A 15897-nucleotide genomic window follows, 5' to 3' on the forward strand; every position below is an offset into this window, starting at 1 on the left:
TTAAGAATTTTGTTCAATCGATAATGCTTTAATATAGATTATAGATGTTTTTTAGGTAGAATTTTTCACGTTTGGTATGCACATAATCAATAGTTGAAATATTTTCTAAGATTAATACCAATATTTTGGAAAATAATCCAATCCTTATTTTTTCGTACGAATTTCGTGGCAAGTTCCGACATGATTGTAAATATTTTATTTTATGCCTTACATACTATAAACTTGAAAGAAATAGCGCGAGTACGAGTGTATGTTAACCCGATCTACTATAATCCCAGGAGCTTAAGTCAAACAGTCTCTTAATCTCCGAAACTTCGAAACTCATGTAAAAATTTGATAATACTCTGCTGAAAGTACAATCTTGTAACTTACTCCAGATCAAAAACTCGCATTACGTAACGCCAAGCTTACAAAGTCTATGTCACCTAACTCTGTAGAATGCGATATGAGCAAAACTTAACATTCTTCATTATAATCTTCGATACATTCTTCAACAATACGTATATCAGGTATATTGTGTGGTGAAAGATTTTAATTAAAGGGCAATAAAAATGCACGTTATCATGTTCATTATCATAGGTAGAATATTGTTCTGCTTTAAACTGCATAATCTACACATTGACTGCTCGTTGAATTCCACTATACAATTAAGCATCTAAAGTGTTGACGCAGTGATAAAGAATAATCGATCAACTCTCCGTATATATTGAATTAATCACCAGCCAAATAAATTACGCTACTTTCTTTACACGCATTAAGAGTGCAACGAGTGAAATCGCTACCGTGTACATACAACGCCAAACCAAGTGAACACAATGGCTCAATTCATATGAATGACGTACGAATCTCGATTGGACCGTACTTAGGTGTAATGGGAGTTATGCAAGTACTTCCATGCGTTCACAAAATCTATTCTTGTATACACTGAATGTATAGACCCATCGTGCAAAAAGAGACGATTCATTTTTTTTTTTCATTTTTTAAAAATTATTGTTTAAGCTTATCGCTGAAATGTATTCCGTGAATCGCGGTCATTTTCACGCTGACTAGGCCCCTTAAATAATTCTTTATTAATAATAATTAATTATCTCTACCTCTTTCTAATCACTATTAAAAAAAAAAAAAAAAAAAAAAAAAAAAAAAAATTAGCCATTTTTCTTCACGTCCCTTTCAAGGAAATTAAAGAAAAAATTTGCTAAAATAATTTTACAACTTGAGTATTTAAAATTTTTTTTTATCATTATTATTTTACTAATCGATAATTTATTTTTATTCATTAATATTATATGTCATTTAAATAAGAATTATTGTTGATTTTATTATTTTGATATTCCAAAAATGTCTAGAATATAACGTTGACAGGTTTATTAACCAATCTATATTGATCAATATGATAGTTTATATTATATAATTTATTTATATGTATATTAATTTCATCAAATCGACATATAAAAGAAACAAAAAATAAAAAAAAACTAATTTAATAAAAGTTAAAAATTAGATATGTGAAGTTATCAATATAACCAACGAAACACGCTTAAATTTCCCAATATATGATCAAAGTAGTGTACTTGGAATGTTTATATAAATATAATATGAAGTCAAATTTCTGTATGTGTAATTTCAAAAGATATATAAAACGAAATCTTCTTAACACACGATTTAGCCAATCTCGTTATGAAACGACATACCACTCACAAAATAAAATAAATTTAAAATAAAAATAATACCTCAACCCAGTTTCTAGAGACTACCGTACGTAGTGTAATACCTACTTTGATATTCATCAAACAAATCTCGCGAAGTAAATTACAATGAGAAAGAACAAAATAAATAATGAATTGTCATAATTAACATTACACCATACTGCTCAGAGAGCAAACAAAACGGAAAAAGTGACACGGATGTATTATTCTTACGCATTGGAAATTATAATTTAAATCAAACATTATAATTCTCGAAGAAAATTAATAAACAAAAATAAAATTTTATATAAATTATAATTTTATATTTCATAAGCTTAATAGTATTTAATTCATAGCTATATTACTTCCATTACAAACTATAAAATAGATAATTAATATTAAATAAAAAAATTAAAAAAAAAAATTAAATAAAATTAAAAAAATGTTATACAGTTTCAACAAATCTATTGACATTCTTTATTTACAGATTTATGTCCATTTTTAGTTAATTGAAAATAATTTTAAGTTGTTTAGAAACTTAACGGCTTTTTACATTGATGTTAACATTCACTTTTAAAGGCAATTCAAATTATATAATAATTCTGTGTAAAGAAATATTTATAATATTCTTAATTTTTACATGTATCTGGATTCATCTGGCATAAGCTGGCCTTCGTAATTATTTACTGTACTTGTCACAAGTCAAACACCAAGTATTATAATTCAGTCGTATGAAAAAATTAGATATTAAAAATCGATCACACTTATTCATTGAACCTTATGAACAATAAATTAGAATTGCTTTTAAAATGATATAAATGTGCAATCTAAATTAAGAAAAAGAAAGACGAATGATAATTATATCATATAATGCATCATCGACGAAAAAAAAAAACAAAATTAGGTCAAACAACGAGAAAAATTGCTCTAAATATCGTCCGATCTTGATAGACGTTTACGCTTAATAATACATACGTCAGATCTGTGCATATCCAACGAATTTTATATGCGCTAATCCAACCCAATTGCACGCCTTGTAATATTCATCTACTCGTAGGTATACATATGTTAACGGACGACGTACAATAGATTCGAGCCGATAATCTAATTTTATAATATTCCACAGATTTTTGCACAGCATTGAATAAATAATATTCTTATATCAAATGCAAGTGAAAATCAGTTAATACGCGTAAGCGCAAATACATTTTTCTGTTCAAATTATGATAGAGGCGCAGACATTTTATACAATCAATATACCGATTGTACGTAAGTCGGAAAAAGAAATTATTAATTAAAAAATGCAATCAACAATGGCCAGTTATATTTCGATCGACGTATCGAACGAAACGATACAAGGGAGCTGCGTATGCAAAATAAAGGGCAAAAATGACAGATTTCAGAAAAATGGTTGAACAACTTTGAAATTCAAAGTCTGGTAAAAAACGTTCGTACTTAAATAAATTTAATTCAAAATGAAATTACACAATCTGCATTTACATATAATCGATATTTCCAAACATTAAATTCATCCATACATTTCTGAATAAAAGTATTGTTTAAATTGCATCTAGTACGTTTACATTTACACGGAAGCACATTACACATAAATGTATAGTACTATAAACATATAGACGCACTCTCTGTTTTTGTGTTTGTGTTTGTGTTTGTGTGTGTGTACAATAGCCGTTGTATCATTGCTACTCTTGTTCAAAACGGTTAAGTACTTGTTCAAAGGAATAGTTAATTCGCATATATATTCTTACTTGGATTACCAAGTTAAGCTATTATTTTATTATATGAAAGTACGTTTAAATTGAATTAATAACATTTAGATAAGATTCATTATACTACAATTTCTAATATATTTCTTAAAAGTCTTAGCAATTTTAATTCGACAATATTTTATTATCTAATATTTAGAATATTTCTTGAATTGAAATAAAATAGATAGTAAGAAAAATATGTTATTGTTTGTTTGTTTGTTTGTTTTTTTTTTGTTTTTTGTTTTTTTTTGATAATAAAATATTTTCAAATATACAAAATGCTGTAGCAAAAAAAAAAAAACTATTCGTGTTATATTTGCATATATTGTTAGGAGAATATTAAATCACAAGATGAACTTAATTCATAATAAATTACAGTATTACCTAGTTTTAGTTTTGGAAGTATAAGAAGTACTTTAATCATAGTAACAAATATAATTTTGGAATCTTAACCGAACTCTGCAGTAAGCTTTCACAACTCTCCGAGTTATGCTCGAACACATGCTTGTTTTACTTCTTGCATCCAGTAATTAAACTTTTACGATAACGTTCTTTACATTTCCATGATTTATTCAAAAGCCCGCAATTGTTCTAATTATTAGATTCCATTATTACAAAAACGAAAAAAAAGGACAAAAATTTCTATACAATATTATACGACATTTAGAAAGCAACTTGGTATACCTTATAGTTATCGAAAATAAGTAAAGGAACAAACATTAGACGATTATTAGGATCAATTACTATTATTCCGTAACAAGTAATAATATCATTGTTTGAATAGATAAGAAAATTCATGCAAAAAGTTGCAAATATATATAACACATCAATAAGAGTCTAATAAAAATATTTATAAAACGAGACACATGAAATAATGAATAGTTAAAATCGATCTGGAATATGTGGCGCAACAAACATATGTTCTTGAACGAAACAAAAAACGTAACAAAAAACCCTGCCCTTAACATTTAGTTAGAAAACACCTGTCAACGGACTTATAAATTCTTATTGAAATCGGATTCTCTCTACTCTTGATCTAAGGACGTGATTACAAAAATGCAAATTGACGATCGCTCTATGAACTCCAGAAAATGTATAGCGATGAACGAAAGGCGCGTGAAAGTGAATCGAGAATAATAATTATCCCATGTCAGATTCTTGTAGCTTTGATCGCTACTCGAGGCACTTTAAAGCGAATCTCTACTGAATATTCTATGCTCCTTGTAAATATAATTAAAAAAAAAACTGCATTGTAAACAATAGCACAACTACTCTTGGTAATATTTATAATGCAAGCTTTATAAATAATCAATGTGTGTGTGTGTGTGTGTGTGTGTGTGTATATATATATATATATATATATATGCACGTATAAAATATTTATAATTAATAACTGATATACTAATATGTGGAATATTTCCCATAAACTTTTAAAATCAAATTATATATTCAATCAAAATAAATTACAATTGTTTGATAACGAAATCTACATAAACAATTGTGTATATATTAAGTTCTATATATTCGGATGCATTACATCATTTCATAAATTAATAAATTATTCATTAAAAGCATTGATTAAAAAAAAAAATAATAATAATAAACAAGGTAATAAAATATATTTTAAGCATCAAATAAAAATATATTGCATCAACTAAAGACTTTTGGTAACATATCGACAATTAAAAAATAAGTATTTACATCTATCCGACGTATATGTTATTAATGATTAAAAACAATGTTTCATTGATTTAGTTTATCATAAAATTTTTATTTTTATTCGAATTCGTATGTACTGTATCGATCGAAGCAAAAATAAATAAAAAAAAAACTTTATTTTAAAAATGTACTAAGATAGAAAGATAATGTAATACATTTACTACGACAATCATTGCTATCAACTAGATTATCACCGACTATCCGCATTCGTTAATCTCTCGAGACAATTTAACAATGAATTTAATAATTTCATTGTATATTGATTATCACATTTGAAGAATGGCGGCCATTTAATTGAATGCGTAAAATTATAGTTTTGAGAGAGGCTTGTTTAATTGCATGTGCCATTGGAGCGTACAAACGAATCTTGAAGTCTAAACGAATTCAGGCGAATAAAATAAAATAACCTATAATTCCCACATTAATTGTTGGAAACGCAGCAGCCTCCTGCGAGTCTTAGCCGTTAAAATTTCTCGTCGGCTCATATAATTCACCACGTCATAACGCACACGACAGCACAGTCGTCGTAAAATAAAGAGCCGCATGGATTCAAAGCGTGAAACGATCGAGCTCGCGCGGCATCGGCCCGCGGAGTGGCTCGCACATAAATAAGAAAAGGCAAAAAAAAAAAAAGAAACGAAAAAAAAGAAACGAAAAAAGCCCGTCAGGCGATAGACAAGAAAGAGCGCCGATGCATTAAAGGCTGAATCGGCGGCGCGTATTGTCCGTCCCGAATCGCACAGTTCCACGGGAGAAAAAGGAGGCGGCGCGCTCGCTCGTAAGGTCGTGCCGGCGCTGCTCATCATCCTCGAGGAGAAAGAGAGCGAGAACGGGACGCACACAGCACGACCCGTTACCCGAGCGGCCGCACGAGGTCACGAGCTCCATTCCATGGGGACGCGATGAGCCTGATCGGCGGCGGCCTCTCCGATCCTTGACTTTTAGCGAGCGCCGAGCACTACGGAGGCTCAGCTTGGTCGGCGGGGGCCGGGGAAAAGGGAGATTTTTGCATTCATTCCTCTCGACTAGATTACGACGGAAATGGAAAGTCTCGCAGATGCCTATGAAGAAAGCCTCTGCTGCTTGCGATTAACAACTTGTGATTTTAATAATATGCCATAAATGTTTTATATTGGCAGCGATGCTCTAAAACAATGTGCTCGGCTGTGCTTAATATCTTGTCTCGAGGTGCAACGAAGATGCCTGTTTGTTCACAATTTCGGTACATTACAAAATGTGCGAATAATTTCTACTTTCACGCGCATCTATTGCAAAATGCAAAAATACAAATAATTAAATAGAACGAAACTTTTAAAAATATTTAGAATATATGCTTTCTATTTAATATTGATTGCAAAATTTATCGAATACCATATCGAAGCAAAATAATTGCTTTTTCCTTCTTTCATTCTTTTTTTCTAATTTTATTTTAAATTTTATTTTACATAAAATTTACGTCTGCGAATTATTTGCTTTTTACGTAAGTGAATACGCTCGTTGACATGAGTAGTATTTTTTTGCGACGTTAAAATTAAATTATTATTTATTCAATATGGCGGAAGGCAGTGTGTCATATGAATCGAGTGTAAATGTCCGTACAATGTATACACGTTAATAAACAAACTATTAAGTTTTCGCCAATAAATATATATGAAATTGAGAAGCCGATTAAATTTAATAATGAATAATTGTATAAAACGGCGTATTTTCAGTCGTTTAAAATTACTGGTAGAATGCAAATAATCATTACCTTATAAGTAAAAATCTTAACAGTTACGATAACAATAGAATTTATAAAAGAAAACGTTAACAATTTAGAAACTACGTTTCCAAACACTTATTGTCGTAATTTCAATTGGGGAGGGGATTGGGGTTGGGAGGGAAGTGGAGGGGAGGGGGTTAAACCGTGACCGAAAGAGGTCCAACCTTTTACATTAATTCGACGGTACGAAATTAGTGGAATTGGATGTTGACGACGATGCCCCGATGCCCCTTAATATCAACTCGCCAAAGAAGATGATGACAGAGCATATCTTGCACACACCGACCTTTCAAAGATTGTTGTAATCGCAATATTATTAATTCAATTCGCTTTTACCTGGTCTCTAATACTAACGAGAATAACGAACTGCCCGACGAATCCCTACGTAATTTCAATGCTCCTTTACACGATCATTATTTCGTATGTGTAGGCATTATATTGTAAGAGAGAACATTTGCCTTTTAAGTCTATAATCATGATTAAAGTATTATTTACACTATGCATATCAATAATCCGGTATTAGGACTAACTGATGCATTACTATAATAAGTAATAACAAACAATTTACAACGTTGCTTTTTACTGGATTAAGTAGTTATAATGATATAGCATAAAGAAAATTAATTATTTAATCTTGAAATAATATTATATTACGAAGGATTTTAAGAACTTATCGAAAGAATACTAGCGATTTTATTAAATATATATATATATATATATATATATATATATTAAAAATGATGAAATCTCATAATTTTAATATTATGTTCAATATTTTCTACACTATCTAATTCCATAAAATTGTATTATTAAGTTTAAAGTCAAGCTTGATGTATATTTATCCATAAAGTTAATTTCTTTCTTAAAATCATAATGTGAAAAGGACTTTTATTGTAAAAATATTCTAAACAAAAATAACGATGTCACGAAGCTAAGTATTAATGTATATAGACATTATTATATTTTATTATATATTGTAGATTATTATATTTTACACTTACTATTTTTCTTCAATAACCATAGCGATTTCTCAATAGTTTAACTCTTAGAAATTAGGCCAAATAATAGAATAATATTTTATTTAAATATTCGTCATTTTTATAGTTCATCTTATAATTTTCAGTACCAAAGGATTGTTTTTTTTTCTTTTTCTTTTTTCTTTTTTCTTTTTTCTTTTATCAATATTGCATTAGTATATTATTTATCAGGTATATATTAATCATATTTTCCGATTTTCCATCAAATCCAATGATGTTACATCATAATGACCTAATCGTTTGTATTAATTCGCTGGTTGTAAGCAAATACTTACTGTTTATAAATCTGTAAAATCCGAAAAATTAAAATAAAAACGAACTATCAACTTATTTTGAACAATTGATATGGATGACAGTACGAATGGCACTTAAACATATTTATATTTAATTGTCTGAACCTTATTTATTTTTTATTTAAAGCATTGTACATTACATTGTTTCAGCATTATTTACGAATACTTTATTGAACAAATAATAGCAATCGCTGTTTAAAAAAAAAAATACGTTTAACTTCCTATGTATTTATAAAAGTATATATAACATTTCTTGCCATATTATTATAATTAATAGGCTTAATACAATATTGTTAATTACAATTGCATTGATTAAATAATGAAAATCAAATTTAAAAGTAACATAACGTAAATCAAATATTGCTTTGCATTTTCGTATAAAATTATTAAAAAAAAAAAAAAAAAAAAAAAAAAACAAAAAAAAGACGCAAAAAGGACGTTTCATGATTAAAATCAATGGCCTTTAAGCAGAAATAATATTATTGTTGTTACGTCCTCTGTGTGTAAACTAGATAGATAATTCGCTCATAAAGTCGTTATATTTTCTCTAAAGATAAAACCATACCGACAACCTTCTAATCAATGAATTTCAAGAAGCATTCACTCGCGGTCTCCTTTCTCTCTTCCCTCCCCCTCCCACCCCCCACCCCCCACCCCCCGCTCGCCGCAGTGCTTTCAAAGACTTACTGCACTCGTACTGTACTGCACAGATGCGCAATGCTTCCTAATTTACACTAACGCTTACGAAAGATATAAGGCCGCGGTTGCACGTGGCGTCGAGTCCATCCTTGTTTCGCGATCGGCTCGCATTCTACGAGAAGGGTATGGCTTGTTTTTCACACTTTCGATGTAATCGATTTAGATAAATTTTCACTGCCAACATATTCCGATAATAATATGGTAATTAATGTAGATGAGAGCGACTCGGGATCGGGAATTTTTACTTTACTTTTGTGCAGATTATATATGTTTATTATATTCTACCACAAGTTTGGATATTTAGTTTCACAGCTAAAGTACATTTTTCAATAATTTATACTTTTCATACTTTTCACTGCTTTCAATCCATAATTAGATACAGAAATTCGTAGATGCTTTTGCAGTTAACCACTTCGAATTTATGACTATTGTACATAGAAATATACCTTATGGTTAGATCATGGTGATAAATTATATTTTTATCTTTGCTTCGATCCAGGTGAAAATAAAATATTTAAGCGCGTTATTACAATCCTTTTTATCGACAGATGCTTATATAATGTATCATAAAGCACATTTATTCCTATAATTGATGTATAGTTAATTAACAACTATGAATTCTCGGCATAGTCGATTTGATTGATATTATGTGTTAAGACTGTTAAAATAATTACAAGAATAGGCAAACACCTGCTATTATAAATACTATGATATAATTAAACAATGAATAGTAATATATCATTCAAATAAATTATAGTCATTAACAATGATAATCCTTTCTTAATAATAATGCCCACCTAATCATGTATTTTCCCCTTTAAATATTCAATCTCCATTATGGCATAGACATTTTAATGGCTTTTTCGCTAACTTCGTGTAATTATGGCCAAGTTGTTGAAAAACTTTGCTTGCTATTCAGAGAGAGAGAGAGAGAGAGAGAGAGAGAGAGAGAGAGAGAGAAACGTTACCAACATTATACAATCAATGATACATTGGAATGACGAACTTCCAACAACCATCGAATAATGAAAAAATGTAAAATTAACTTGATGATAATGATATCACTGCCTGTTGCCTACTCGGATAAGCTCAGCTACCTCATTATTTACCATAGTATTATTGCGTATGGAACGCAGTAACAGTTATGCTTGGCTTATGAGTTCTCGGCGTTGACAGGCGCCACTTAATTAAACTGACAGAACATTGCGTCTCGACACTCCTTCGAGCTACGGCAAAAAGGGGATTGACCACAGCGAATGTGATTTATTCACTTGCCCATCGATCGTATTCAGTAATACAAAGGCGAGGCGCGACCCATTGAAAAGTCTTCCTTGCATGCGCGGATCTGTATTATAAGCCCGCCTTCGCTCCTACACCTGCTACATACACCGACACTACAAAGGAAAAAGGGAACGATTCCGCGCAGTCCTTGAATTTAGACTCGCGTATGTGTATATCCTTTCCTCCGCCGTCTCGATATACAAACGAACAGAAGAAGAAAAAAATACAAAAGACCAATTGTTTCCGCCCGGCCGCTTATTAAAAGAAAAAAATGCTTGTGCAAATGCGGAGAATCGATCGACCGATACAGCACCAATTGTGAGTATAATTCATTTTTGCTCTATGAATGGCAAGCTAAGCGTATAATTATTAATAAATATATGAAAAATATGGAAACAAAAAGATTATTGTCACTAGCTAGCAAAGTAATAAAAATTCAAAGACAAACTAATATTTGCTAGTTTCATCTAATTAGAACTTGTATTTTAATTTTAAAAAATTCGCATTATCTCAAAAACAAGGCATACATAATTTATATAAGCTTTAATCTTGTTCTGAACTATTTAAAATATTTAAATTTCTATTATATTTCAAGTTTTAATCGAGCAAGTTGAACATTAATATTTCACATTTATATATCGCTTTATCAAGAAATTCACAGTAATGTAAAAAAGAAAAGTTTGAATTTTAATTAAAATTAATTTCTGCGATTTCTATAATAGAGTAACGACCTTTGATAAGATAGTCGCACAGTCAACCTAAAACTTTTAATCTATCTTTAAAATAATCAAGCATTATGATTTATATTAATAATTATATAATAAACAATAGCGTAGTTCACTTTTATATTTGTTCCATTTTTATTTTATTATATACTTGTTTCTATTATCACTTTGTATTGTTATGAATTATGAATTTTAGATAACTATTAAATATACATTTGTTCTTGATCAAATTCAAATATTTTTCTACTTAATCTATTCAATGAACAAGTTTTATCTTGATAAAGAAAAGGTGCTTGCTTATTACATTTCACAACATTCTAGGAATACTTTTACAGTTACTTTTGCATTCACAGTAAAATATCTTGATTAGCTTTAATACATTGAAGAAGAAAAATATAAGCAATAAGTTATGAAAGAGTTGAAAGATAATATTTTATATTTTATAAATGTTCATATATTTAAAAAAAAAAAAAAAAAAAAAAAAAAAAAAAAAGTTACTACAACAATCTATCATACAATAATATTTATATAGTGAAAAAAATACTAAATTACCAAAAGTAAAAAATTAACTATATTTTTTTTGTTTCATTTATAAAAAAAAAATAATGAATAATTTCGATTTGATTTTTATTTTATTTCAATACTAGCAAATATTTTAAAATATTTGTAAATTTTATTCAAAGAAATTATATCTTCTGTAAGCCAGAATAAACAAATATGGATAAGATTTAGATAAATCATTTATCACTTGTCAGTAGTCAAATTAAAAAAAAAAAATTAAAGTTTCTTTAAAATTTCATTGCACAGTTACAGAAAAATTATTTTAATGTTATATACGAATAAAAAAATTACAAAAAAAAAGAAAAAAAAAGGAAAAAAAAAAGAAAAACGGGCACACCTGAAAATTGTAACTTTATTGTAACTTTATTTTCTCGAGTAAAAATTGCAATTTGATTAGCAATTGGTAAACTAGAGGGAGATACAACACTTGAAACTTGCAATTGCATTTGTGCAAATGAACAAGCTTAATTCTTACTTCGTTTAATGTGCTCGCTGCATTAAAGGGGAAAAACAAAAAAAAAACAAATAAACACACAAGAAATGTAAAGACGAGGAAATGACAAGTTAAATCATGCCGAATCTACTCTGTATCTAGCCAATTAAGAGAAAAGATAATAGAAGAACAAAGTATTCAATTTGGAGGCACAAGTAGCGAAGGGAAGGAGAAGATGAATAAGGGAGAGTTTTCGCTCAAGTTTCGCCCATTACTTTAAACAATCACTCGTAACTGTTAAAAAAAACTTGGGTACTCGCGAAAAGCTGTTTTTGTGGGAGAGTATTAGTGTGAACGAAGTTGCCGTAGACGAATGACCGTAATCTGCGAAATGCTTGGCGATTCTTATTTTAGGATCCAACGAAACTCGAGGCAGCAAATTCTCGAAGCGAAAACTGCTTGCGCCTCCCAGTAATCGGTGATACGAGTTGAAATGCTAATTAAATAATAATCATAGTAACCATTAGGAAGTTTTGCAAGTGGAAGGATATACGGAATAAGTGCTCTATTTCCTCTTATAATTTTCATTCTTATATATTCTAATCTAAGTTTAAATATTTATTTAAATTTTAATTCCATTTAAAATTATTTGAGGCATATGTTTTGTATATTTAAAACAAATGCATGATAAACTTTAATTAATAATCATGCGTCCAATTAATATTTTATATAAAATTGTATATTGCAGTTTAAACATTACCTTAAGTCAATATTGAACTTAAGTATATTAATTATTAATCATACCTTAATATATAGATATTATTATGTATTATATAGATTATATACACAGGTAATAGCATTCCTTATTAAGACGTTATATTAAGAATTGTATCCTTTATAAGAAATCTTTATATTAAGAAATAATTTCTTGACTGCAGTTTGACCTTTCAAGCGCTATAATATTTAATTGAAATGTTATACTAATCCAATAAATTTCTAATTCTCAATTTATTCTTCAGAAAAAATGTTCTACAAATTTCTTTCGTGATCTTCATTGACAATAGATATTAAAGAATAATTATCTAAATCCGTAAGAATTTTCATGCACGGAGACAATGATAATGATTAAAAATGATAAGAATATGTATTGTGACGAAACGTTTTTGAAATTTTTAAAATTACTTCTTATCAATAAGCAACCATTAAATTGATCCAATAAATAGACTTGTCCAGGTTTCGTATGAGCTTGCGCTTGCGCAGGTAAAACCTCCAACTAGTATAGAAAAGGGGACACAAAGGCATGAAGGCACATGTTGAATGTTTCTCAATTTTTCTTGCAATTTCACTGCAGTTTCAGGATCTCCCTGTTTTCTTTCTCGTTATCAAGTTCTTTATCGTTACGGCACAAGGAGCGACGGCGTCGCCCTAAAAAGAGTAAACCAGAAGCAACAGCATCGAAATTTCCGGCCGTCCAGTGGGCTTATAACCTTGAAAATAATGATTAATCATTCTGACACTTATTACAAACCGTACTGACAATGGCCATTATTAGTCAATAGGCTACGAAAAAATCTGGTTCACCAATGGGATCTCATGCATAGCTAATAAGAGCTCGCCGATTCTGTTATTACAACCAACTACTGTGCCTCTATATAATTATTTGATGTCTTGAAGAGCCGTCGAACGAAAATATTGTGAATTAGTTAACCATATAAGCAACGAAAGATCTCAAGCGTATTTTATTGTTTCTTTATGATTGGCACTAGAATATTGTAACAGTTATAATCTGCTAAGTGCTAATTGCGTGGTGCCTATTGATTTATAAAATAATTGCCATATCATTTGATTATAATATTTATGAAATCATTTCTATTCTTCATAAATTAAATTTATGTAATTTAGGTAAATTTTATAATTTGATATATTAGCAATTATTATATTAGCTATATATATATATTCAAATTAATTTATAATATTTATTCTACATAAATGTTTATTAAATAAAGCTTTTTTTTTTTTTTTTTTTACGTTATTCACTATTTTAACGTTTATATTTCAAGTATTTATTTATTTACGTTTAGTAGAATCCCCTCATTTTTCATCTATTTAAATTAGTGCAATATATTATAATATTACAATATAATATATATATATATATATATATATATATATAATATAATAATTATAATAACTTAATTATAATACCAACTACTCGTATTAAAATTAATATTATGATGTTAAAATACAAACGTATTTATAAGAAATACAATATAAATATAAGAATATAAAATAAAAATCATTTTATACGATATATTAAATAGGAATGAAACATAGAGTTTAAATGTGAAAAAATATTACATATAATGAAATGCTCTTGCAGCGATAAATAACTAGTTATTAAAATAAAATATTTATTACTTACATAGCAGAAGGAAGAAGTTGAATTTCATCGTCACTATTGGGACGCCAGCGCGATGCCTGAAAGTTATAACGATCATCTATTATATTTTGTAAAATGGCAAAATAAAAAAACTATATATTAAAAAATTGTTATGAAATGAAATGAAATGAAATGAATGTTGCATTTTTCAATTTCATATAATATTTTTATTCTAAACAATAGAAGGAAAGATGAAATAATACTGAACGATATTTTAATTTCTTAAGTACATATAATAGAGAATAAAAAATTTCATATGCATAATTATATATATATATATATATATATATATATATATATACAATAGTATAAAAAATTAAACAATTTATTGCATTAATTATTCACAGTTACAAACATAAAAACCTAAGTAAAGAATTCCATAATATAAAATATTATGTAATATTTCTATTAGTACCCTTTTTTTAACTCAATTTCTTAGGGAATCATTTTCTTTTTCCATTATATGAACAATCAGAATCAATATTAAAAAATAATTAAATTAAGACAAAATTTGCGCCATTTTTTTAATGAAGTATTCGAGTAAATTTTAATCTGAATGTTTTTTATTACTACATTTATCATTTATAAGCACATGTGCATTTGTCGTTAAAACGAATACCTTACATGAATTCTATTTTTAAATTACAAATTCCCCGTCGAATAACAATAAATCATTGTTCTCTATACGAGAAAGTGACTGTATCAGCAAAAAACTACCATGAAAAATAGTGCACGAGTGGCTTTTCTTGTTGAATTTTTAATATCGATATATTATGCTACGGTGTATGTATGTCATATCTATGTTTTTAGTAATAAATCAAAAAGGATGCACACTCTTGTGGTTTTATAACGGAACTATTACGACAATACGGAAAAAAAACTACTAACAAAAAATCTTAGCTCTAAAAGCCAACACACAAAAGGCAAATAATCTTTAATTTTGTATTAAAATTACTTGTTTCCGTTCAGAAATCAATAAGAAATGGAATACTACTTAGTTATTGGAATAAATTATTATTCCGGACCCTTTTGCTAAAAGTAATACAAGCAACAAATAAATAAATAAAAAGTCTTGATATATTTAAATGTTTGAATAATATTTATGTATAGAATTTATGTTATTAAATAAAGTAATATTTAATCATAATTTATTATAAAATAAAATTACTAAAAAAAAAAATCATTATAATACGTTTTCATATGATATTAAAATTTCCTAGATATAAAATTAATAAATTGATAATATTAATTAAAAAAAAGACTAATATTTTATAAAGGAGTTAGTTGAAAAGTTTTTAAATTTTCGATCTACTGTTTTATTTTTATTGATTTAACAATAAACTACTCGATTCAATTAATAATATTCTTTCATTATTGATTACTCAATTTACAGAATGCTATATTTTAATTTATTTTTTAATCTTATAATTGTATTATTTATGTATATATGCATTTATGTTCAGTATGTTATTTTAAATAAAGTAGTTTTTCTATAG

The 15897-nt window shown here is 28.1% G+C and overlaps 1 protein-coding gene across 1 annotated transcript in view; it reads right to left on the bottom strand.

The window, feature by feature from the left end:
- thw (chitin-binding domain protein thawb) overlaps window positions 1-15897 on the bottom strand; it is a 114095-nt gene that overhangs the window by 24837 nt on the left and 73361 nt on the right. The window contains exon 2 of the mRNA XM_011499896.1: window positions 14384-14439. Within this exon, the coding sequence (XP_011498198.1) occupies window positions 14384-14411 (28 nt within the window). The 5' untranslated portion in view covers window positions 14412-14439. The remainder of the gene's footprint in view (window positions 1-14383; window positions 14440-15897) is intronic.

The sequence above is a fragment of the Ceratosolen solmsi genome, unplaced genomic scaffold (assembly GCF_000503995.2).
Source record: "Ceratosolen solmsi marchali unplaced genomic scaffold, CerSol_1.0 scaffold41, whole genome shotgun sequence".
Lineage (NCBI taxonomy): Eukaryota > Metazoa > Arthropoda > Insecta > Hymenoptera > Agaonidae > Ceratosolen > Ceratosolen solmsi.